Below are 26,017 nucleotides of genomic sequence, written 5' to 3'. Positions count from 1 at the left end.
CTGTTTCCCTAACTTGGGATGAACTGGCTGGTGATGCCTTTAAGGACATGGCTATTTCTGCAACCCCCTGTGGAAGAAGTCTCATGGCCCATATCTGCATCTGTGCTCTTTTTCTTGGATGTTTCCTCTACTTAGCACGGGGTCCTTTTTGTTGAATCCAATTGGATAGTTGGTAACATGTTACTTGGTGAGAATCAGGATATTAGCATGTTGTTATATTTTTAAGAAATTATCTTTATTTTGATTGTTTATCTAGACATGCCAATGGATATTTAGGCCACATTTTGAGCAAAAACTCACAAGGTGTTTATTTTTTTCCCTCCCCAAAACTTACTTGTGTACACAAAACAACACAATTTTAAGGATTTGCTTAAAAGAACAAAGCGTAAGAAATACAGTGAGATACAAGCTCATAACCAATTTTCAAATCAATGAGCATATCTGATTCTACATGAGAAAAGGTTACAAAACAGGTCTGCATTTTGTAGGAAGCACTATATAAGGACAGTGTTGCAGGATGCGCTCTGAGTCCCCTTGCGGGAAGCTGTAAGCACTAGAAACTGGGATCTTGACTCAGCCTCGCAGGGGCTATGGGTGGGTCAGGGTTTCATGAACAAGGTTCTAACTATTCACAGAGGCTGTTACAAGGAAAAGCAGGCTTTGCCTACCAGGCCTGGCAGTGTTATATATTCTCTTTCTCTCTTTTAATTTGATTTCAACTTTACCTTGCTTACTAAAAATAGCCCTTTGACCCTTTCTTCTCAAGCAGTGAAAGAATTAAAGTCAAGTCAGCTGTCAGTGGCCCATGGACCAGAAGAAGAATGTGAAGACAAGGTCCATGGATGATCTGCAGCTGTGTCTTGACTAGTAACTGGACTCCGTCCACTGAAATATTGCAAGAGAGCTACTGGTAGGCAAGAAAGAAATGTTTTCACATTCTCTTGTTTTGCCTAAAAATAAAGAACTCAAGAAACCTCCAGATGACTGAACGGAGGCCACAAATGCCACATGTCTCATTTTACTTCTGATTTTTATTGCACCAGTAGCTGCTTCATAGGCTTAACCCCTGGATATTTGGTAGTTTTCTCTGTGACTTTTTCTTTAAGACCTAATTGTAGCATAAATACTTTGGCCCTATAAAGTTGGAACTAGTAAAAACGCCCCCAATATTATTTATTTAAGTTACAATATAAATATAATTTAAACAAAGTCCATTTCCTAAAGTCAAGGTAGAGCTAAAATAGCCTTTTCTTTCTAGTCTCTACTGTATTGTCCCCAGTAACTGCTGTCCTTGCTTTGATCTCATGGACATTAAAAATAGACGACTCAAAAGCCCTTTCTGCATCATCAAACCAACATAAGTGAGGTTTGGAAGCAGGAATACATTCAACATCTTCCCTTATGGGGCCCTACCAAGCTGAGAGCTTCCGAGTATTACAGCACTAAAGAATCCTCTGTCAGTTCATAGTTATTACAGAAAAAAAAATAAAGTTAGTGTTAAGTTTCCACAACTTCCCTTCTTACCCCTACCAACTATTTCAACTTATCAAATCCATCCATTTCATGAGTTTTCCACACTTTCTTTACTACCATCTGACAATCTCTCCATATTTAATAAAACTATAACCAACGTTCCCAAATCTTCCTAAACCTTAACTCCAAAGCCTTAGTCTCTCTGCAGGAACTTCTTACAGTCCCGTCAAGTTTCCAACATTTCATCTGTGTGTTAGGAGAAATGAAAGCCGCACGTAGGAAATGAGAGTTAACTGGCGTTCTATTGTGAGACAGCTGGATAGCGGCAGACACTATCATAAAGTCACCTCCACCACCACCCCGTTTAAGGTAAAGAGAAAAGGCAGTGCCGGTTTTCACCTAACATTAGTGATGCTGGGGCTGCTAAACAGAAGGTTCAATGCACAAAGGTTAGCCGACTAGAGAAGACTGTCACAAGCTGATTTACAGCCAAGTGTTTGCAGAAGAAAAATGGCCACAAAATTCCCAGCTGATTCTGCTAGTGACAGCCATGATTCAGCATAATGCCTGCCAGAAAGGTAAATTCTGTGAGAAAATGGAAATATGTTCTCTACTTAAATAACATCACCCATCTTCAGCTAAACAGGTAGGTAGCTATTCACATGAAATTACAGAAAAAGAAAAATCCAGTTACGATGAACACCAAAGAAATGCATGCCAACCATTAACCAAAGGTGCTTTGGTACTACAGTCGTGGACGGGAGGGTGGGAGGGGGGCAGGGAATTCCCTGACGCTTAGGTGACAGGGCCATAGAGACTCCTGAGACCTGCCATGTCTCCTGCAAGGCTGACCCACTGCCATGTTCCATGACAAGAGTCACATAAACACAAGCTCATCAACGGGCTTGGGGGACAGAATGTGCAACATCGCTGCGTTGAAAAGTGACTTCAGGCTTGCCTAAGGGTCTTGTTAATCTGAGGAAATGATGTTTGGTGCCACAGATCAAACGCTGTGGTCTCAAGTGGAATGCACGTGAAGTTTCCAGACTCTTTCCTCAAAGACTTTATTGGGTTTGATTTGTGACCTTAGCTGGGATGCAGAAAGATGGGTATGGGAAGGCAGTTCAGAAGGACTGAAGTTGGGCAGCTTTCAGAAGATGAAAGATGTTTAAAGTTAAGGCCTTTATCTGCAAACAATAGTATATTAATAAACTCTATACCATATTTACAAATGCATTCTCTTGTATTAAAACTAACAGGATTCTGTTCACAGTGCCATTGTTTATACAGGTAGCAATCCCATAATACTCATGTATTTTGGCATGGGAATCAGTAGCGCTTGGTATTTACAGAAAATATACATGTGGTGAATATAAACATGTCATTGAAACTGAGTTATTGATAAAAGATAGATTGGCTAATGGTGCAAAGGAATGAACTGTACAGCACCTTCCCCTCGGATCGGATAGGAAACGTGGATTCTTAAATTGAGAAGATGCCAAATCTCTGACCCAAAGTGGCATAAAGTCAGTAACAAAACGATGAACCCCCTGTTCAAGTTCGGGTCTTAGTCCAAAGTTTTAGATCCATTGTCTAGTGCATAAAATATAAAAGTTAAAAAGATTTATTATTATTTGATAATAATAATAATTATTATTAAAATAGAAGGTTCTTTCTCTCATGCTCTCATCTGTGCTCTTGCACTTAAGACCAATATCCTTGGAGTTCCAAATATGCTGGTGTTTTTGTCATGCAGATCAGCAGTCAGATGGCAAATGCTAAAATGCTCTGGACGTAGGAACTGCTGCCTGTCACAGTGTGACCCAGGGCCGTGGGGACATGGCAGTAGCACCTCTTTCTTTCTCCCAGTCTTCTCCGTGAGGGGCAGGCCTGCCCCTGGACTCGGCTCCCATGTTACTGAATGGAGTTGCTCATTTCGGCAGCTGATGCTGAGGTGATGAATGGCTTCTGTACACTTGGAAGAAGGAGGGGAGGCAGGTGAGTGGGAGCAAGGTGGCATTCCAAGGAGCCCCAGGATGAAACCCAGAGAGTGGCTGGGATAATGGTGAAGAACCCCTAGGACTCCCCTCTCAGGAGGTCTCTGCTCAAGGTGGTTCTCATTCTCTGTGTGCCGAGCAGGGGGCAGGCCTGGCTGGCACTAGGGGGCGACGCCTTCAGTCACAGTCTGCTCCTCATTCTCAGTCCCGTGGTCTGTGTGGTCTGGGCTGCCACCAGCACAGCCACCACCACCGCTTCTGTGTGGCTTGGGCAGCAGGCTCTTCCACTGGGCTTTGTTGTGTGCAAGATGGCTTAGCATGTTCTCAGACAGGGCACTGTTTCCGGTGAAACGGGCCCATTCCTGGAAGAGTGGCTCCACGATGTAGGTCATGAAACCTGAAACAGGCAAGGCCAAACGCATCACCACAAGGGCAGTAAAACATACTCCTTCCTCCCTCACAGACACGACCGGGCCCACTATGTATTTAGCCCAGGGATATGGAGGCAAAGTAAATGTGGTTCCTACCCGCAGCCAAGGAGCATGAGCTATGTCTTCTTAGGCGTGGCATTTAACCACCCTGTGCCTCAGTTTCCTCATTTGTAAAAAGGAGTTAAGAAGGGTACCAACCCCACAGGGTTGTTATGACAAAGAAATGGCTTAACACATGTAAAATGCTTAGAAAACTCCTGGCACATAGTAAACACTCAGTAAATATTGGTTATTATTCCTCACAGAGGGAGAAAGACATAAACAAACAAGTGGAAGGAAGTCTGTGCTAGAACTAAGGAGGATGGGTGGGGAGGCAGGAAAGGGAAAATGAAGTCAGCAAGGGGCACATCACTGATTTAGGCCATCTGAAGAATTCATACATTAGCCTGTAGAATCTTTTTTAAGGATTATCCTTTCATAGTTTTGTCTTACTTTCAATTATGTTAAACAACTAACAGCAGGTAAATAAGAGTTCATCTTCAATACAGATTTTTACGTACATAAAAGCCTTGGCTTAATTAGATAAGACTGTTTGATATTAGACTGCTATTTTTGCATGCCTGTTCTCTTAATTATTTTAGACTTGTTGCTTTCTAATCATATTTCACTCTTAATGTGTGTTTCATATTACACATGATTTATGAAAGTAAAGGTAACTTTCAGTCTAAGCAGGAATTATTAGAATGATCACAAACATATACATATTTAGGTTTTATTGTTATTTCCTTGAAATATAGGTGTGGGGAGAAAAGGCAAGTGTTTTTCAGCAAAATAATCTTCCACCAACTCATCCTGTATGTGTACAAGCATGTGAATTATGAGGCTTGATTTGACTATCTTTCCATTGGACAAAGAGTAGATCCTTGGCCTTTGAGGATGCTATACAGATGGGAAGAGGATGTAGCAATGCAGAATGTTACTGTACATTTCTGCATTACCTCATCTTAAGTGAAATATAATTTAAATATTATGAGATCATCTTAGATAACCCAAACTGAGGAGGAAAGTTAAGCCAGTGACTTTATATCTGTATTTTTTTAAAAATATATATTTCTTTATTGATTTCAGAGAGGAAGGGAGAAGGAGAGAGAGATAGAAACATCAATGATAAGAGAGAATCATTGATTGGCTGCCTCCTGCACACCCCCCACTGGGGATCAAGCCCGCAACCCAGGCATGTGCCCTTGGCCGGAATTGAATCTGGGACCCTTCAGTCTGCAGGCTGACGCTCTATCCACTGAGCCAAGCCAGCTAGGGCTATGTCTGTATTTTAATAAGGTTATGTAGGGAGTGAGCAAGTAAGGATTTCATTTTTGAATTTTCTTGCTTCCTATTCCTGAATTTTCTTCACCTCCTTCACAATCTCCATATCTAGTTTCTAATATCTTTCATCTTAACAAAGATTAGATATCTAAAAAGATAGTTTGCAAAACGATAATGTTTTAGATGTAAATATTTATCAAGTTTACCTTAAATATAAAAACATTACGAATCCAACATTTTAAAATCCAATACTTAAAAATCAACTCATTTTCTTCCTGAAGGTACTCCAGAATTACACCTCTGTGTTTCCACTTGTCCTGTATAAAGACCTCTTACAGTAGATAGGAAAGCCATTTTAAAGTCTGAACGACAGACTGTTTTTCAGATGAGGGCAGGCTTTCATTTCAAACGCAGGACCAGACTTGGGAACCTCCCTCTGCTACGCAAACGGACTTTGCCAGGATATTGTCCTCTTGAAGGGGTGGGAAGGGGGAAAGGAGAGATGGCGGCCTTAGAGTAAACAAAGATTGAAGGAAAGCCTCTTCTCCTCATCTTTCTACACATGTCACCAGAGAGTTTTTCAATCCAATATCTTCTTTTCAAAAGGTAGAGTTTGATGGAAAGAGGAGAGCAGGGGTGGGGTGGGTGGGCGGGGAGATAGGAAGTCCCAGTTCCACTTGGGTGAATATGAATGACTTAAACAGAAAATCAGATCTAAACCTGGGATGACACTCAGGAAATTCCCATGTGGATTGCGACCGGGGAAAAGAGAGCGGACATTTTCAGTCCCAGGGGAACCAAGACAGAGGAAATTGCTGCATTACTTAGGACCCACTGGGAAAACCTTTGTCTGGGACGCTGAGGCCTGCAGCCCCCACTGGACTCTATTTATTTGTTTGGATTTTTCCAGTTCAGTCTGATCTAGCTCTACACACCACACCTCCCAAGCCTGAACCTACACAGCTGGGAGATGTGAAACAGAGACAAAGATATATGACTAAGGATTGTTTTATAATCACCTTCTTTTTCTCTTTATTATTGGTGTGCTGGTGTAGCATCCAGGGGATTTTCCTAGTCACTTAGTCCCCATCCCATTTTAAAAACAGGTATCTATGGTAACCACATTTTCCTGAGCTGAAAATCAGGACGTATGATCTGACAAAATAAATGTGTTCTCATGACAACAGGATAGAATCTCTGAAATCAGCTTCATCGTGAAAATCCAGGTTGTGTGCTTAACAATGTGAATGTTTTTCTTTGGTGGTGCCAAGTGTCTTTAACAGGTGCCTGGCAAGTTTTTCTCTCCAGAGCTTAACAAAGTGGGTCAGTATTCCTTTTGAATCACATTTGCGGAACCTCGACAGGAGGGAGCTGGATCCAGGGAGGCCAAGGTTGCATTTCTGTTAACACTGTTCCTCCTCCCCTCTCCCAGCAATTCCTGGCTTCACCTGCCCCGGATTCTTCCTGGGTTCAATTTTTAATAAAACCCCCTTTCCCTTTTTTGGGGAGGAATCACTTTAATGGTAAAAACAAAGGAACAATATTAAGGAAAAAAAGGACAACCAATAATCTCATTATTCCAACATATTTATCTTAATGTTTGTAGATTCCATTCAATTCTTTGTAACTAGGTTAATTTTGTTCCTATTTCCTTAGGATTACTTCATCATATTTTATGGGACTGAGGATTTGATTTGAACTTCAGCGATCATAAGTGTATCATTTAAGAAATATTTTTATTGTTGACAGTATTACAGATGTCCCCTATTTTCCCCCCTTTACCCTCCTCTGCCAAGCCCCTACCCACCCCATCCCCCCCTACCCCCCAGGCTTTCACCGCACTATTGTCTGTGTCTATGGGATATACATATAAGTATGTAAGTTCTTTGGTTTATCTTTTCTCAACTGTAAGGATATCATATGAACTTGCTCTGGTTTTCTCAATTTTAAGCTTATCTTTTCCAGTGCCCCTTTCCCTTCCAGTGTCAGGGCATTAAGCTTTGAGGCTTTGAGGTCTGCAACTTTGCGAATGCACTAAGCTGTCTGAGGCCTGTGGAAACTGGTGAAAAACATGAACTGGTACATGTCAGGGCCATTGCTTATAAGTAAAACCAGAGGCTCGATGCACGAAATTCATGCAAGGGGTTTGGCCCTCACAGACGAGGTGGCTGCCTTGGCCCTCGCAGCAGCCCTGGCTTTGTCCAGAAGGGTGCCGGTCTAATTAGCATATAATGCTTTTATTATATTATAGACGTTAAAGTTCTGAGTGGTTTTAATTGGAGGGAACTGTAAGGAAAAGAAAAACATGCTTTATAATATGTAGATGGAATAAATTGGTAGAGTGTTTAAGGAGTGATGGAAATTCTTCCTGGGTCAAAAATATTTCCCCCCTAAGGTGTCTAAAATTTCCAGTTTGCTTTGCTTAACAATCTTATATATAACTTTTTAAAAGTAATAATTATTTTAGATTCATTAACATCACAGTTTAACAGTTCAGTGCAATGGACACTTGAGAGTGTGGGCTTAAGAGAGTGAGACTGAAGGTAAGTTTTGAAGGAGAGCAGAGAAGCACAGAAACCCTGGCCACAAGGCATATAGCATGGCTGGCAGGGCCCGGATGGATCTGGGCCTGGGCTCTGGAGGTTGAATGCTGGGGACAAGTCACAGTTATCCAAATGGGGATGGTCCTAAAGGCCGGTTCTGCTGACTTCCCACCTGTTAAGTCCTTAAGAGAAGGTGAACTAATCTGCTCCTCAGCAGCAAATAGTTGGTTCTTATTACTTCTACTCTATTTGGTTTTGATTTAATTCTGAAATATGAAGTTAATAAAGGTTAGTTAATGAAGTTAATAAAGGTTAGTTAAGGGTTTATAATAAAGCCTCCACCCAAGTTTTCATTACTTCTCAATTGGTAATCACCCAGTAGATTAGTCATGATTACGGTGTTTATTTGGACTCAGTCATTCACGGGGTCATTGATTAAAGCTCTAGTTTGGGCCTTTCAAACACTGTGTGTAGATCATCTTTTCTTTGTGATTCTTGGCAGAGGTGCTGAAAATATTCCTTTAAAATTAAAATTGAATTTGACTTACCAATTTGTATACTAGGGATCGAATCTTTCTGTTGGTTACAGAGAGGACTGATTTCCAGTTCGAATTTCTGTTCAAGGTCACCTAAGAAGAAAGAAGAAACACGTTGGTAATCTAGAACTTATGCAAATGAGTGTTGATAGTTTTATCAGCCTATTTGGAAGAAGTGATTCTGTGAATTACTGTTCTCTGCCTTGTTATCCTTAGGAAGCCTTTTGCTTCCATTTGCCCTGTCTTGCTCTGGTAGCTTCTGTGAAAATTTAAAATATCAGAGTGTCAATGGCCATTTATAATAGGCTTGTTGTAAATAGCTGTGCTCTGGGACAAAAATAAACTTTCGAACAAGCTCTACGAAAACAAGGACACGACTAATGGGCATTCCTAACCTGAAATGCAAGTTCTGGCTTTAAGTTACAGGCTAAGGAAACAGATTTTATGCTTCTCCCCCACCTTTCACTCTTCCTGACCCTCGTCTGGTTTCACCTGAAAAACCAGAAATGATAAGTAGGTAGGAAATGGAGGCCAGGAACCAGGAGGTCTCATCTGAAGAGCATCTCAGTGTGCAGCTACAAAATTTATCAGAAATAAGGGTCTGATATCTTTCGTTCTCATTCCTTAGACTTTTACCTAATATAACTGAAGGTTTAAAAAAGTATAAAGGTCAGAATGATAGTTCTTTTTAATCCCTATGTCAGCTAGAAAACCAAAGGAGAAATGCTTCATGCAAAGCTTTATCAAAATACTTTTATTGGTTCTTCCTGAGGGTGAAAAATTGTGGGTAATTGCTGCATTGGGAAAAAACAATCTGGTTAAGTAGTAGATAAGCTGGTCCTCAGAGATTAGCTGGGTTTACTGGTATGAACGTGCCCCTCCAAACTAGAGGAGCTAAAAATACAACATTTATACCTGCTCACTCATAGTGTGTCAGGCACTGCCTTAAACATTTTACCTAAGTAATTAACTTAATTATTTTACCTATGTAATTAACTACTTACAATTAACTAATTTTTTAAATCCTCATAACCACCTCATTATAATCCCCATTTGACAGATAAAGAAATTGAGATGCAGGGAAAGGAAGTATGTTGACCGAGGTCACACTGTTAGTAAAGAGGGGAGCCTGGGTTCCAACCTAGGGAGTCAGGCTCCAGAATGTCTGCAATTCACCACTGAGGCAGGACCTCAGAGATGCCACATTTCCTTCATTTTCTCTAAGGCTGTAGCTGTGCCTCCCCTGGTGTCTGTGCCCTGGCGATTCTCAAGAAGGATGTGAGGCAATCATTCTGGCTTAACCTGAGGAGCTCAGGGAAGCCGGATGACAATAGCCTTCTGAGGACTGGGCGTGCCACTGTTTACTACTGAATTGAATTCCCCTAAAGCCAATTCTACTGCTTACCTTCCTGTTTCTGTTAATAGTGGTTCTTCAACCAATCTTGACACTTTGGATGAATCGTCTTTGATTTTTCCCTTTCCTTCACCCTCCACATTGAGGTATCAAATCCTGTTTATTCTTCTCTTGCCTTTCCCCCACTACTTTCACTCTGCCAAACTCTAATCTGGTTGATTGAGAAGACACCCATCTGTACTTCCAACAGGACAGAGATTCTACTTCCTTTGGGCATTAAGAGAAGGGGTAGAATCCTAACCCCCATTCTCAGAATTTAACACTGTTTTCCTAATTTCATCTTCCTTTCTCTCTGTCCTTTGCTCAACACCACGAGTTATTAAAGATACTTTGGATGGGGCTATTAGCAGTCTGTGGAAGCCCAAATCCTAAACTGAAAGCCAGATAGGATTAATCAAAATGATAAAGAATTTTAAAAATATCAATTCAATATGGAGGATGTGTAGTTTGGATGGCAAGAGTTTGCTTTCTTTTCTTAAACTGGCTGAACTTCTGCTAGACCAACATGCAATTAAATAACAAGGACCCAATATGCCCTCTCTACCTTCTCTCTCTGCCAGGAGACATGCTAGAGCAAAGGGCATGGAAGCTCACCTTTAGTGATCAGAGTAACAGATGTTCTAGGTTGTTCCTCTTATGAGGCTGCGCGTGCATACACTCTGAGAACAACAACCAGTTTTTGGCAGAGATCTTACAGATTATTTTTCTTGGTTAGTCTTATTTACTCTGCACTTAGACAACAACTTTGATATACCAACTGTGTGGACTTTACAATCTGTCCAGGTGACAGGGTCCCGGAGTTGCTCATAGTCCAAATAAAAGTGCAAGCTAAGCAAAGGAAGGGGTTAAACTGCAATAAATGCCAACAGGAGCACATGATTGAGTCAAAACCAAGAGGGACAGAGTGGAATCTCTTCTCTTTTCCATTGTTTAATTTCCAAGAACGAAGAACCTAGCCCTCCTCTCACTATGCTATGCCAATATTTTCTATATCCCACAGTAAAGGAAGTATCATATCAAATCTGAAACCTCTCTGCTCCAATTCATCCTATTTTCCTTTGTTTTTCCCTCAGTGGAGATTTTATATCGCGGGCAACTACAACTGACCTTTTGATTTGTAACCACTTACACCCAACTGCAGTGAAATGACAGATTGTGGGAGCCACGTGAGCGCTTTTCCTCTGAGCGAAAGAGGCGGTGAGTAGAGCCTTTTAGCCCCACACAACCTAATCCATTCTGCTTTGTCTTCTGTCTTCAGGGCCATTACAATGTCACTGACACATCTTTAGATGGAGGCTTCTCCAAAAGGCTCACTGTTGCTACTTGACCTCCCCCAGAGCTGGTATGTGGGACACATCAGGCTTTATTTGTTCTCAGCCTCTCACACCTGATCCCGTCACTAACATCAGGGCACTGTTGCGCCTGAACAAACATCCTGAGCACTGAAACCAGGCCAGGAGAAGCAAAACTGTGTGTAAAGGCTGATATCCCACCCGATGGCAAGATCCTGCTCAAATTCAGTGCCTTATTTCCGAATGAGTTTGATCTCTTAAACATTATACCCTAACTTGGGGCCATTTGACTTTTCATGTATCTATGTGAGAGGATGAAATTAATTCTTGGTCAGCGATGTTCTATTTCATTATTAGCTTTATTTGAGAAAGTGAGGGGAAAGAACACAAAAGGAGTGAAGGCCTTCTGTCAGAGTGGAAAACATTGACTGCAGACGGCATTTAGCTTTTAGGCTGTGCTCAGCTCATTAAAATGAAGGTCAGGGTAAAAATCAAACTGTCCCTCACATTTTTATACCCACAGAGGGAAACCATTAAAAAAATATATATTCCGTTCTCACTCACTTTTATTGCACCTCATTACTACCTGTTTCTGTAATAAGTCAATGTTATTTATTTTGAAATTATTTCCAAAAAAGGAATGGATGGTTCGCAAGAGAGTTAGAGAAAGGTTAGGATAATAAGAGTTGATGAAAGAACAAATGTCATGATAGATTAGCCACTTCCTGTTTTATTAGGGTAAATGCCTGAAAGGAGGAGGGGCCGTGAAAACGCAGCTGTAGGCTTGCAACTAACCTTGCCTGTAGAACTCTTCACAGACCCTTTCACTCCATTGCTTGCTCATCTCCCAGACTCTGCAGGGGTTGCAAATGTCAGCACACTTCAAGGCAATCTGAGAAGTGACAGGGCAGGCAGAGACGGTCAGAGAGTGATCGTTCAGCAGCAAATGCACCCCAAGCCCAGGGCGCTGTCCAACCCGCCAGAGTGCCTCATGGTGCCAGGCCCATGTCCACACAGGGCCGCCCTGATGTGTCTCTTCAGGAAACAACACTTCTTCACCACACACAAACCCTTCATTCAGAATTCCCACTTTACAGCAGTGAGAAGGAGAGAAGAGCCACCGTCCAAGGACACGGAGCTTTCTGGAGGAGACTTGGGGTGTGCTGGCCAAGGAAAGCCAGGGCCTGGTTCCTTCTGCTGCCCCACCTCTCACAGGGAGGGAGGCCACCGGGGCCCCAGCCAGGCTCAAGTGAGATCATTTGGACCTCACTCTCACAGTGGCCAAAATGGCCAACCACATACATCACTTAAATGATGTGTGTTTGCATTTATGTTCCCGTGTCTGTGTGTGTGAACAAGCTCAGACTGTCAGCCAGGGAGCTAGGTCATATCAAGCTAGGAGTGTTTTATTTGCAGAACTAAATCAAGGCCTCTCGGCTTGCCTCAAACTGGCCTGGATCTGGGATGTCACTTTCTCAGTGATGTTGATCCTAGGAGGATTACCTTGAGTTCCCAGAGAAGTGGATTCTGCCCCTTACCACCAGCTGCAGAGAGACCACAGCCCAGATGGGCTCCTGTGGTATGTCTTGCCCACCAGCAAGGTCTGTTTGTTTTGACCCAGTTCCCTGGGATTATAGAGCTGCCAACAGTGCTGGGGTCTGGGAGAGCCTGCATTATATTAAATTGCAAATTTGGTTGCTTCTCTATTTCCTGGCTAATGGGGGCACCAGTACATGTTGGAGTAGGTAAGGGGCAGAAGTCCCCTCCAAATTCTGCCCTTTAGGGATTTATTTGTGTTAGCTAGCTTTCCCTTTGAAATGCAAGTGCTCAGGCCAAATCTTTCAGCTACTCACAACTTGGTTTGAGTCTCTAAAATCAGACCCTGGTTGATCTTTGTGGCGCTCAGGGAAGAGAAGACTAATTTGGGAAGAGGAAGGAAGAAGATACAGGGCTGCAGGAAGCATTTCCTGGGAAGGATGGGGCACTTTGGACAGCTAGGGGGCAGCATGGAGGCATGGAGCAGAAAAGACTGCACAGTCCAGCCTGCCACCTGCAGCTCCATCCCCCTGGTTAAAGTTGATCTATTCAGATGAGTCCAGGGTCCATCCATTCAGTCTTTTGTGCCAAAAGGAAGACAAAAGAAAATGGAAGATCAAGAGGAAGGCGCTGGTTTGATACCAACTCAGAGTTCTACTTCTGGCGTCCACTCCTCCTCTTTTTCTCATGTTGCAAGTGGCTTCTTGCCATAGAATGACACAGAAAGGGTTGGGTTTGAGATGATTTAATTAATTCAGTTGAAACAATTTAATTATTGGTGCCTAAAAATGCTAAGACTAGGTAAACACACACAGAGAGAAAATGTTTGAGCCTCAGATGAAAATATGACTTTAGGTAGTAATGACTTTAAGTAAAGCAGGGTTTGATTAAATAGGTTTTCGATAAAGGAAGGTTACTTGCTTCTTAATTTTTTATTTGTACCATAGTTAACATAATATACTTTTGTGTTATAGAAACAGCCTTTTAAAACTGCACAGATATCCCAGTGGCCGATTTTACATCAAGCAACGAGATGTGGTGGATTCTTACTGTGTGCAACTGCTCAGAGGGGTGGCTACTTTGTGGCGAAGCAGTTACCAAACAAGGAAGAGTGAGATATTATCAACTTACTGACACGAAACCCAGATTTTGCTTGCTTGGAAACCACTTAAAAATTTCATGTGTCTCAAAGCTTTTCATGAAGTAGGTCACTGCTCTAACTTATACCATGGGAGATACTCCTTCTCAAATGTGCTAACATTATTGATCGTGTCCCTATGTGTTGTTACCCCAGCAAGAATAATGGCTTTGTTGTTGTTGTTTACCTGAAGCAGAAAGTGCCTGTCGTGTACATCCTCCAGTCTTAAGTCTTTATTTTGGAGGTGAGCTTTCAATCTGGTCAAAAATTCATTCTGCCTGTTGATGTCTGTTGCCAAGATCAAGGAGCCCAGTTGCTGTTCAATATCCTGTCTGCATCCACAAGAATGAAAGAGAAAACACACACAGAGAGAAAATCCTTTTGAGGAGGGTGATTGATTCTGTCATCAACAGGTGGCTTGCAATCTCATTCCTGCCTTTGATATTGTTTATTACACAAAGTTCCAGTCCCTCACAGAGCAACAGTGAATTTCTCACCCACCATGGCTTCTGCCCTCAGACCAAGAACTGTAGAGAGTGATTGAAACCTCGGGTGAACAAAGTTGTGGTAGTTTTTACATTCCCACGGTTCCCATGGGTGGAAAAATTGAAAGCGAAGTAGAAATGTATGCTTTATGGAGGACAAAAAGACTCACAGAATCATAGGAGTTTGGGTTGTGCTTTTATAGAGTTGAAACAAGCTCAAATATTAAGATTTTCATGGGGAAAGAAGAGCATAATAACAGTAATAATAATGAAGACATAGTAGTGACTGATACTGTGGGATGGAAAGATTGATAAATGGAAAAAAACCCAGGTAGGCTGGAAAGAGATACTGGAACTTAAAAATGATAGTGGTTGATTAAGGCACCATTAAAAATTGATGGGCAAGCAATATATTAGTAAAAAATGGTATAGAGAAAATAAAACAAAAGTGTCAATCTGAAAGTTGTCATGCAACTCCTATAGTTTTAATATGAATTTCCTTGATTAGTAATGAGGTAGGACATATTTTCATGTGTTTATTTGCCATTGATATTTCTTCTTTTGTGAAGTTTTTGTTATTCTATAGTGTTGTCTCCCTTTTGCTTACTGATTCTGAGAGTTTTAAAATATTTTTTCAATAATAGTCACTTGGCAATTATGTGTTGCAAATATCTTCTTCCATAATATGGCTTGTCTTTCTACTTTTAAAAAATGATGTCTTTTGGTAAAATGAAGTCTTAATTTTTAGTGTAGCTTAATTTATAAGTTTTTAAATTTATGGTTAAGCTAATTCTTTTCTGAACTTTCCTTAGTTTGTACAGTTAACCTTTACTTTTAAAAACAGAAAAATTATTTTAAAGCAGTTACACGAGGATAGAAGGAATAATCATGTTATGATGATGATAAATTTCATTATAAAGCCCCTTCACATATATTATTGCATACCAATGATTCTTTTAGCAAAAGCAAAGACATTCCACAAAGAAATAAAAAATGTGGGACTTTTATTTGGAATCCGTAGGGATGAATAGGAGTATCTTAGGAAATGAATATGAACTGAGAAACAGAGAATTAATGTGGGCATTATCGGGAATAGTCCTCTGTTTTTCCTTTTGTTTTGTTTTTTTCCTGTCCCCATTCTCCTTCCCTCCATTCTCCTTTCTTTCTTTAGCTGACCCTGCCACTAACCTCCTATTTCATCTCCTTCTTACATGATTTCTTGTTCTAGTTCTTAGTTCTTTTTGCATTTCCTTGATCTTTGCAATGTATTGTTTTAGTAAAAAGCACAAGTTTTGATCTCATGCATGAGGATTGCTTTTTAGTTTCTGGGAGTAAAAAGTTATCAGAACTGAAATTCTTCCTGCAAATTCAACATTCCTCCGGGTGCTAGGAAACAGCATGAGATAATATCAGATGGCCAGGAATAAACCAAGGAGCCCAGAGCATAGTGCCTGTTTTATGGGGAGACATAACCTGACCTTAAGCTGTGTGCCCTTCAGAAAGAAGGGTACAGAGGCCTATTTATTTACTTCTCTCTTAGCTACCTCGGGTTCTGTGCATTTTAATTTCACGGATCAGAATTTGTGCTGGCCTAGGTAGACAGTACAGCAGCTACCTTGGGGCCATGCATTCAGTGAGGCAAGGGCCTTGGCCTTGGATTGAGTAGGACTAGGCCTAAATACTCGGGCTAACAAACAGCAGATCAGGAAACTAGTATTTCCCATTCTATTTAAAATACCATAGACCTACGTAAATTGATGGAGAAAAAATTGCTGGGGCCAACTCAGTTACTTAACAAAAGACATTTTAGAAAAAAATTCCTGACTTTTATTTTCGCTGAGACTGGCAATTATGAAACAAACGTCATTGAACTAGTCTTAAAGCTAGCTTGAGAACTCCTGTGTTCTTTTTTGATAAATATTTATTATTTGGGTCTACACAGGAGGACAATTTTGTTAACATAAAAGACAGGAATTTGGCAAAGCAGAGTGTTGATGCTGAAGAGTGTGAAAGGGGAGAGCTGTTTATTCTCCTTTTCCTGACGTTAGGTCAGAGACGATCCAAGGCCCTTTCAAAGCTCACAGAGAGATTCTGGTTTCTGGGTTGCCGTAACTGACATGAATCTCCTCTGATGGACAATGCAGAGTGCAGGCAGGAAGCACAGGGAGCTGGCTCCCTACCATCAACCCAGGGGGTCTCAAGTGTGCCCTAGAGAAAGCGGCTTATCTCTTATGTGTGGACATCAGTGTGTTTCATCTCTGCACTACTTACGTCATTTCCTTTGGCAAGTGAGCAAGAAGCCTGGATTCTCGAAGCATGCCAATTGTAGATCGCCAGTGGTGATTCTCCAGCACAGACATATTCTAGAGAGAAAATTAAAGCTATAAACGAGAGAGAAACTACATACTGATCGTTCATGCTGAACACAGCTTCCCTGAGGCCAGCATTTCCCCTCTTTGATGACAAAGAGGCAGACTGAAAAAGCAACACAAAATAAAACAATCATAGGGCCTATTCTCAAGGCTACACGGAAGACAGGATAGTGGCCCTTGCTGGCCCTATAGTGGAGCACTGAATGAAGGTCTATTTCTAGTGTCATTCACTCCTGCTTCAGCCACTGTTTTTGCTCGTTTGGTCAGGCAATACTCAATGTAGAAGAAAGAAAGTGAAGCAGATACAAATAGGTAGTAATGGATACCATGGGGCTATGTGCATAAGATACACCAAGATTATACGACTCAACCAAATAGAGGCAGGCCTCACAGTCTCTCTGATCTACTACACTCACCATTGTTTCTCAACACGCATAAGAAACCTTCTCCGTAAACCACCTGGGAAGCTGATGACATACTCCGACTCCTGAGGCCCAGTCAATACAGTTTTGGTTAGGTGGGTTTGTACTGATTAATTTCTATGTACACTAAAGTTTGCGAACCACTGCGATAGGGACAGCTCTGTCCGTAATCTTTATGACCTAGTGTTTTGGCACTTAGCCCATTAGTTCTCAGTTTGAATCTACAATTGCTTCCTTGTTCCATTATCTTGATATTTCTTTCCTTGTAGGAACTTTTACTATGTTCAGTCTCTCCTTTGACCCCACTGTTATCTTAAATATGCTGCTTGTCTGAACATTAACTATTGAAATAATGAATATTTCTTGCAATCCAGTGTTTTATTCTAGTTAGCAAACATTATGGCCTTACTACTGACTTGATATGTATACATGTAGAATGGGACTCATCTAGCTCTTTGGAAATAATTTTGCTCTATTTCCTTATTTGTTTATTTATTCATTCTCCATTTTGTTTCAAGTGGGGATTATAAAACTTAGGAAAAATACAGGAAGATAGCATTCATTAAAAGTGAGGAGAAATTACATGATTCTGAGGTAAATACTTATATGAGGTATTTAGAGTAGTTACATTCATGAAGACAGAAAGAATGGTGGTTCCAGGGCCTGGGGGAATAGGGAGTTATTATTTAATGGGTGCACAGCTTCAGTTTTGCAAGATATAAAGAGTTCTAGAGAGGGATGGTGGTGGCGACTGCACAGCAATGTAAATGCACACTTAAAACGGTTAACATGGTAAATTTTATATTGTGTTATCGTGCCACAATGAAATAAAAAGGTGAGGGGGAAGAAGCAAATAAAACAACATGGAGACTAAATGGAGAGAGAGAGAGAGGAAAATATTCCTTCATTATGCCTCCCGCTGCTATAACAGAGCCACCCATATAATGCCCAACTTTTTCAGGAAGTGAGAAAAGAGAACCTCTGTGAGTAACACAACCAAGGATCTATTAGGAAAAAGCAAGTTCAAGGAAACTGCCACTATATTTGGTTCTGAACCCAGGCAGCAATTTCTCTCCGGGACTCTGTAGGATTTAGTTCCATGAGGCACAGTCTGATACTGACCTTCTGTATGGGCTCTTTTATTGCTATTCATTCCTCTCCTTGCCAAAGAGTCATTATTCGTTATTTATCACTTGACTATGTTGGAACCAGTGATGAGATTTTGTTACTTTTATCAACTGGTCTATTATCTCCTTTTGGGTATGAGCCACACACAACAAAAGAGACTGTTTATTAGAAATAACATGCTAGACTAATTTGTTTTGACCGTCAAGATTTATGAGGGAAGAAAGTGATAGGTTAGTGTGATGTAACAGATGTTCTATCTTGTGGTGACATATAATTCCGTAACTCATGAGCGGTCACTTGCAAGATTAATTCAAGTGAAATGAGTGTCTTCGTGTGAGTTTTTAAGGGGCTGGAAAACTGTAACAAAACCTAATGATAAATGACACCATATCTCTGATGAGTAGAACAAAAGTGTCTGGAGGATTGCTTTAAGCATTGTTATTTATGTCAGCCTGATTTAACATCTTCATTAATAATCTTTTCAAAGACAGAATAACAGGATACTTGGAAATTTGCTGGCGAAACCATATTTGGAGATGAGCACCAGGGAGATGGAAAGAAATTGAGGGGGCCTGGAAGCTGGCACAGAATAAAAGACAATGGAGTATTCGATTATAAACACAACCTTTCTGGGGCAGTTGCTATAAATAAAAGTATGTTTTGGCTAGAACTGTGTTGGAAGTTGGGGTACTTCAGTGGATCCTAGAGAATAAGAAAAGAAGGGCAGCACAGGGAAGCAGAACTAACAATTATGAAGCACCCAGTTTACACGATCTCATTTAATCTTTACATAATTCTACTATTTTCATCATTAACTCATAGGTAATACAGTTTCAGGTTTCTCTGAGAGTTTACATAGCTAGTGAGGGGCGGAGGAAGGCCTTAAACCCAGGCCTGCCAGTTGTCAAGACCTGAGCTTTGCACACACACCTAGCTGCCTCCCAAGAATTTCCTCTGTGGGGCCACATCCAAATATTCAGAAGCCGGAAATTTACAAACTGGAGAATGCCTGTAGTGATGCTTACTTCTCCAAAAATAATGTATAGTCACAGCTTCAAAAGTCCATGGTTGCTTGTTTTAATTAGATGTTAGTTTGTAAATCCAGCCTGGAATCTTTCCCTCCAAATTTGGTTTCATTGTGAAAAACCCTGCAGTTTGAATGTTAGGAGTTGAGTAGAGTTCAGTTGTATTGGGGGAGAACTCATCTTCCAGCCACACTCAGTCCTCACATCCCATCAGTCTCTGAGGCCTGTTGGTTCTTCCAACATGACATCACTTATGTCTACCCCTTCTTTTCATTGCAGTGCTTCCTTCAGTCCATACCCCTAAGCTGCCAGAATGTGACTTGTTTATCTGACAGAATTTCCTACCGTGTCCCTAATCAATGGTTGAAACATTAATATGTATTGAGTGCTACTATTATGCCAGGTGCTATGGCAGGCCCAGGGACTCAAAGATTAATGACAAAATTGCTGCCCTCAGGAGCTCACTAACTTTAGTAGGTTCCTGGGCCGATGCTCACCCACTGAGCCACACCAGCCAAGCCACACATTTCCTTTTTTTGAGATAAACCATTACCATTTGTTAGGGAAGACCTTCCTGGTTCTCCAAAGAGAGAACTGACAGCTCCCTCTCCTAGCTCCACACCCCAATTCAAGCTTCTTTCTATCCCAGTGCCTAAAAGACTGTAACAATTTTGTTCCCTGGTCTTGCTCTCATGTGTCAGTGATCTTCGCAGGTTTCTTCATTTACTCTTGAAAATAATTTTTAAAAAGATGCTTTCCTTATACTTTTTATTTACTTTAATTTATTATTTATTATTATTCTTAGCTGTTTTTCTATATTTTGTTTTATAAAATATTTTTTTATTTATTTAAAAAAACTTTATTGTAAAAAGTATTGGTACCTAAAATCACAAATTTCCATGGTAACAAAAGATGTAATGTTCTGTATATTTGTAAATATCGAATTTTAATGTAAAGTCATAACATTCTTTTATATATTAAATACATCTAAGGGAATCTAAAAGCCAATTTAATGCCCATTCATCACCCACAGAAAAAAACCACATGAATAATTTATTCTTTTAGTCGAAAATTATAAATTGATTCTTTTCCCTCTAGAATTTATATTTCCACTCTATTTTCCCATAGAATTTTATTTTATGGAGTAATATAAAACATTTTATGTGTGAAATTCTTTTATTGTCACCCTATCACATTTCTCTGCAACAAAAATAAGCATATGCATTGAAATTTTAACTGAACAAGTTTTCCTAACATCAGTCTCTAAGTAGTAAATGTTTTTCCAGCTTGCATTTTATAATACAATAATTATTAGCAACTAAGTGATCAAAATACACTTATATTACAAATGTGAAAAAAATAAGTTGCTTAAGAATAAAAATGTATTTGAGACGCATCTATTTATGAGAAGTCTGGGAGAGTTATAGCACCTCAGTCATAGGAGACTTCCTTTAATATTTTCTTTGTTCCCTTGCTTTTTTTCACATGGAGGTAGTATGTGATATTGGCACAACTGGAGCAATATGCAGCATGCATCATGGGTGGAGCTCTGTGTTCTGTAAAGTGGGGACAGGGTGATTGGGAAAGGAGTGGAAAAGTAGGACTGGTTTGACTCCCTGCAAGCACATTCCTGGCAGGTCGGTTTAAGGACCTGAAAATGGATTCTGTTAGCATATTCATGCCCAGGCCCCTTAGGAAGCCTGCGAGTATCCCCACGGGCACACATGCCTTGTCGGAGACCGGCTGCCATACATAATTGCCATGGAGAGCAGGGAGTGTATCTTATTCATCTCTGTGCCCCAGTGTGTGGCACAGTGCCATTTAAAAAAGTAAATATTTGTTGAGTGGATACTGAATAAATAATTTCCGAAACCTGAAAGTCCAGTAGCTGCAAAAGTTTAAGTAACTGCTAAAAGAAAAAGAGTCCTGTTAAAATTTTGGTCAATAGCTGATAGAAGCCAGACTTGGGATCTTTTGTTATGAAATCCTTAGACTTAAGTAAAAGCCTTAGAGATTTTAAAATTATATCTCCTCCAGAAATAACATATATCAGATATATTTGTCAATTATCTACAATGATAAAAGGGTAATATGCTCATTAGACCGGCCATCATTCTGGATGAAGCTGGGGCCAGAGGGAAGCCTGGGTCCCAGTGCCAGAAGGAAGCTGGTGCTGGCAGCTGGGGGAAGGAAGGCCTACTCTTGCACGAATTTCATGCATTGGGCCTCTAGTAAGATCTAAAGTAAGAAAATAATTATAAGGAATTTTTCAATCAATGCTTCTGATTCTTTATGCTGGACCCTTGATGTAGGGTAGCAAGAATGTAACAAGCAGCAGGAGTAGCTACTAAGTGGACAGTGGGGGTGCATGCCTTGGCTCGGTGGTCTCCCTGGTCTGCGTGCTCGTACCTTTGCTTGTCAGGTTTCCACCCTGGTCTCTGTGTGTACTCGCCGTTGCCAATAGTCCCCATCTCTCAGTGTTACTCAGGTTCTGTCTTTCTTGCTGCATGTCCAGTGTGTTCATGGGTCCATCCATCTACCCACCTAGTTGCTCATCGAACAAACCTCTGGTGTTCACTGGACACCAGAAACCTGCTGGATGCTGAGGATACAACAGTGATAAGTGAGTGTTCAGGAGCTTGCAGACTATGGGGATGTGGACATCGAATCAGGCAGTGGCAGGTTTGAGAGAAAACACTGATAGAGGAAGAAATAGAAGGCTGTGAGATCGTATAGGAGGGACATGGAAGATGGACATTGAAAGAAATATCTTTCAGGAGGAAGATATGTCCAAGTTGAGATAGAAGGAATAAGTGAGTTAGAGAGCAGTCAAAGAGTTCAGGCCATGGAGAGGGAATATATTTCATTAAAATAGGCAGAAGGAAGAGCACATGTTGCAGACCTGTAAGTAAGAGGAACCCTATCTAATATATTACATATTTTACTTAGCTATTTTCTGGTTCCCCTAGTAGAAAGCAGGGATTTTCATTTGTTCTGTTCATCTCCTGTATTCCCAGCACCTGGCATGTGTTAAGCACTCAATGAACATTTGTTGAATGAAAAAGGAATGAGTGATATGTTCAGGACTTGGAGAGAAGTTCAGATGTGATGATGCAGAGAGGCATGGTTGAGTAATGATGGGAAGTGAAGCTGGAAGGTACAACAGGGTCAGATCAAAACAGGATTTGTAAATTGTGCTGACATTTGGACTGAATCCTGAGGCAGTGGGATTTTAGGGAGGCACCTATGGGTCAGATTTGAGCTGCAGCCGAGGAAAGGTTGGAGCCATATCGGCCTGAATGTAGACAAGACAATGCTGGTGGTGTCCTGCACTAGGGGAGAGGCTGGGGCGAGCAGGGTGGATCCTACGGGTGTCTCACAGGGAACAACCGGAGTTACCTGGGTCCCACTCACAGGGAGGCGGCTCTGCTCCTATCGGCTCACCTGCTTTCACAGTGGCTCAGAGAACAGTCTCAGTAAAAGGTAGGTTTGAATTAAAGAAGAAAATAATCAGAAATGCTCATGGATATCTGAGCACAGGATGCGATGATACCGTTCTGTTGAAATCTGGAACTGTTTTGGACTCCCACCTAGGGAACCACATCTGTCTACCCGTAAGAGCATCCCCTCAGCAATTTCACCTTATCCCAGGGACAATTTGTTCTAGCGTTGCAAACGCTTCCTATTTGTAGTTTTAAGAATAATCTGGACTTTAAAGCTGAAACAGTAAATATCCACCTTTGTGTCACAAAACCTATTAGAATTTTAATTTGGAATAAATGAAACCCTTAAATCCCCTACAGCAAAACCTTTATTTTTCTTTGTATCTGAATTTTTAAGTATTATCCACTCTGAGAACAAAAACAATCCTTTTGTTCCCCAATAATAACACAGCTAGCATTTAGTAAACCAACAATACAGGTTTTAAAATTAAATCAAAAGTCTATTTGTCAAAGGAAATCTGGCAGAGCAGGTTTGCTATCGTACAAGGTGGCTTCAAACCGTTGGTCCCCCCCCCGCCCCCCTCTGCACCCTTTCTCCCCCCCACCCCCACCCCCGCCGTCTCCCCGCCACTCCTGGGCTATTTATTGGACACTTTCTTTGATTAAAATACTCAGGATGATGTTGCTAAACTGAGTCTGGTGTTCAACAGGAGTCAGAGTTAATTACTCTTTTAAACCAGAGGATACAGGAAGAAAAACAACATGAACACAGTCTGTTTTCATTTTTAATTGCTCATGAAACAGAGAAGCAAGACTCTAGGAGATAATGAAGTGGCTGAGCTCTTCCTTAACAAGCCAAGTGGTCTCCTTGGTAATGCTGCACGAGTCCCAGCCCAGGAGGTCTCAGAGGGACAGACCTTGGCCTTTGGAGAAACCACAGCACTGCTACGTTTACTGCCTGTTTGAAGATACCGCCTTTTGTCTGACCTACACCTGCCCAAGTCACTGCTCTGGGAGCAAGGAGCCTGGACATTCATTGTTGTCCAAGGGGCAGGCCCGTGTTCAGATCAGGGCCACGGACCTGCCACATACCGGCCACCTCGCCATGAGCAGCAGAAACTTTATCAAGCAGAAAATCAAAGTTGAGCCTCCTTTTTAATATTTTCACAACATTTGCTCAAACAGCTTTGCTATTGCAGGGATTGTGAAGTTACGTATCACCTATGCAGTTGCTTGTTTGAGAAGAGGCTGTAGGACCAGGTGGAAGGAACACTTCTGGTTCTGTCAGCTCCATATTTATGGTTCAGAGGCATTAAAATAATAAAAAGTGGTTAAAAATGCTGACCTCCTCCTAGTGTTTGTGATAAGTGACTAAGAAAATGATTATAAACTTCTGCAAGACAGTATAAAATGTAATAATATGAAATTTTATGGAGCAATTAATTATTAATTATTTTATTCAATGGTTGCTCTGTCACTAGTTAATACACAGCTGGACTCCATCAAAGGGAATTCAATTTTAAATTAAACTGAAAGTGATTTCTTTTGCAATTGTAATAATACCATATCTGACTTAATGCTTACTTTGCCCAATGGCTGAGCCCACGTGTGTGTGGGGTTGCAGGGTAGAGGGACAGAGGCAAGTTGTGGGTTCTATCTTTCACATGCTCTTTCCCTCTCAGTCCACCATGGACACCTGGGCTGTTTCCACTCTGATGAGAGAGGTGCCAGGTGGAAGTGCCTTGATGGCCTTCATGTTGAACTTGGGTTGGAAGTTCAGCTAGTGAGTCCAGCCCAGGCACAGACAATGGGAGAGAGCCCCTTGACCCAGCCTTCATCCAGCTGTCCTGGCTCTCTCTTTGTCTCAGGGCAGAAGCACAGGCTAGGCATTATGCAACGATCTTATGTATCCGAGCTGAAAGAACATAGCCAACAAAAGGAGGGAGAGGACGTCCTTTCATTTTATCTCATTTATAGTAAATCTGGATTGTAGTAGTCATGCACAGGGTGTTCTCAAAGCCACATAATTCCCAGCACATCCTTTCTATTGTATCTTTGTTAACCAAATGTGAGTGCATGTTTCTGTATAATTTCACAATATGTTGTATAATATATGTAGTGTGTGTACATAAATATATTTTCACTCATTACCATGGTTCTTAATATTTTCTGAATCTATAATTAATTTTAAAATATGAGTCTAAGTGATGGGTCCTCTCTCTAGAAAAATGTGCATAGGTACATGCTCAAAATCTGCATGTAATTTCCTGAAAGTTCATTCATGTTTCAACCAACAGACCCTTGGTAGGTTAAAAGGATACAATTCCAAAATATTTTTAAATATCATGTGTTGTTAATGGTCTCACTCAGCTTATATGTTATGTACCATGATTTTTCCTCTTGAAATTGAAAACCTGGAGACTTATGCCAGTTCCTCATCTACAGCCTGCGCAGTGTGGGGATTTTCTGACCCAGGTCCTTTTCGGTACAGCTAATCTACAGGGAATTTATCAGACACTGATCTGAGAGTAGGGTGTGTTCATGGCAGGAGTATGCTCAGCTAAAGGCCATAGGGACAGTCCGTTTTCAGTTATTATGAAGTTGTGGGTTTTAATCACAAAAGTACACCAGACTGTGCTGTCTCTAGTGACTTCCAAAATGTTACTCAAAATGTTACACATGCTTCAAGGCTAGTTTACACCATGCTTCCTCCTCCATGAGTTTTTTTACTTTCAGAAACCATCTGTAGAATCAATTACTGTCTTCCCACCACACTCTCTCACTGTCTACTATAGAGTATTTAGCAAAGTCTCCTGCTTTAAGCCACTGATTTCTAATCCTCTTGTCTCCCTCACTGCAATAGGATGACCTGGAGGAGAGCTCTTAGTTTTCTGCACATAGTAGGTAATTTATATGAGTTTTAGAGGCAGTATGTATAGTGCGTAGGCACTTCGGCTCTGGAGACAAAAGACTTGCATTCCAATCCTAGCTTTGTCATTAATTAGCTGTTTATTTTTAGGAAAAATACTTGATTTTTCCTAAGTATCAATTTTCACCTTTCTGTAAAATAGGTATAATAATACTACCCACCTAACTGGGCTACTGTGAAGATTAAATAATATAATACATAAAAAGCATTTAGCACAGCATTTGAATCATAGTGAGTGTTGAATAAAGGTCAGTTACATACTTTTTAAAACTGAATTTAACAGGGAATTTATCTTTTGGGAGTTCCTTCAGATAGTCAACAATGGTATATAGCCAAATATTAAAGGCAGCATCAATTTTGGGGGCAGAATTGAAATCTCATTTGGCTGATAAAAGTTTCATATTGGAAGTAATTTTATAGTACTGGTTTGCCTTCAGCATTGTTTCTAGACCATAAAGACAGATCTCTAGCCTCCAAGAGGTCCTAAGACCAGTCGAGCAGGAGACTGATGATGACAGCATCTTGAATGT

The 26,017-nt window shown here is 40.9% G+C and overlaps 1 protein-coding gene across 3 annotated transcripts in view; it reads right to left on the bottom strand.

The window, feature by feature from the left end:
* Positions 1-210: 210 nt before the first annotated feature.
* The window catches only part of PDE7B (phosphodiesterase 7B), a 275,867-nt gene continuing 250,060 nt past the window's right edge, over positions 211-26,017 (bottom strand). For all 3 annotated transcript variants that reach the window (XM_059700409.1, XM_059700408.1, XM_059700407.1), the window contains 5 exons: positions 16,440-16,531; positions 13,871-14,015; positions 11,805-11,901; positions 8,316-8,396; positions 211-3,867 (listed from right to left, as the gene is read on the bottom strand). In XM_059700409.1, the coding sequence (XP_059556392.1) occupies positions 3,632-3,867; positions 8,316-8,396; positions 11,805-11,901; positions 13,871-14,015; positions 16,440-16,531 (651 nt within the window). In that variant the 3' untranslated portion in view covers positions 211-3,631. The remainder of the gene's footprint in view (positions 3,868-8,315; positions 8,397-11,804; positions 11,902-13,870; positions 14,016-16,439; positions 16,532-26,017) is intronic.

The sequence above is a fragment of the Myotis daubentonii genome, chromosome 6 (assembly GCF_963259705.1).
Source record: "Myotis daubentonii chromosome 6, mMyoDau2.1, whole genome shotgun sequence".
NCBI classification, from domain to species: domain Eukaryota; kingdom Metazoa; phylum Chordata; class Mammalia; order Chiroptera; family Vespertilionidae; genus Myotis; species Myotis daubentonii.
The sequence above is the reverse complement of the archived record's forward strand: the minus strand, read 5'-3'. Positions and strand labels throughout refer to the sequence as shown.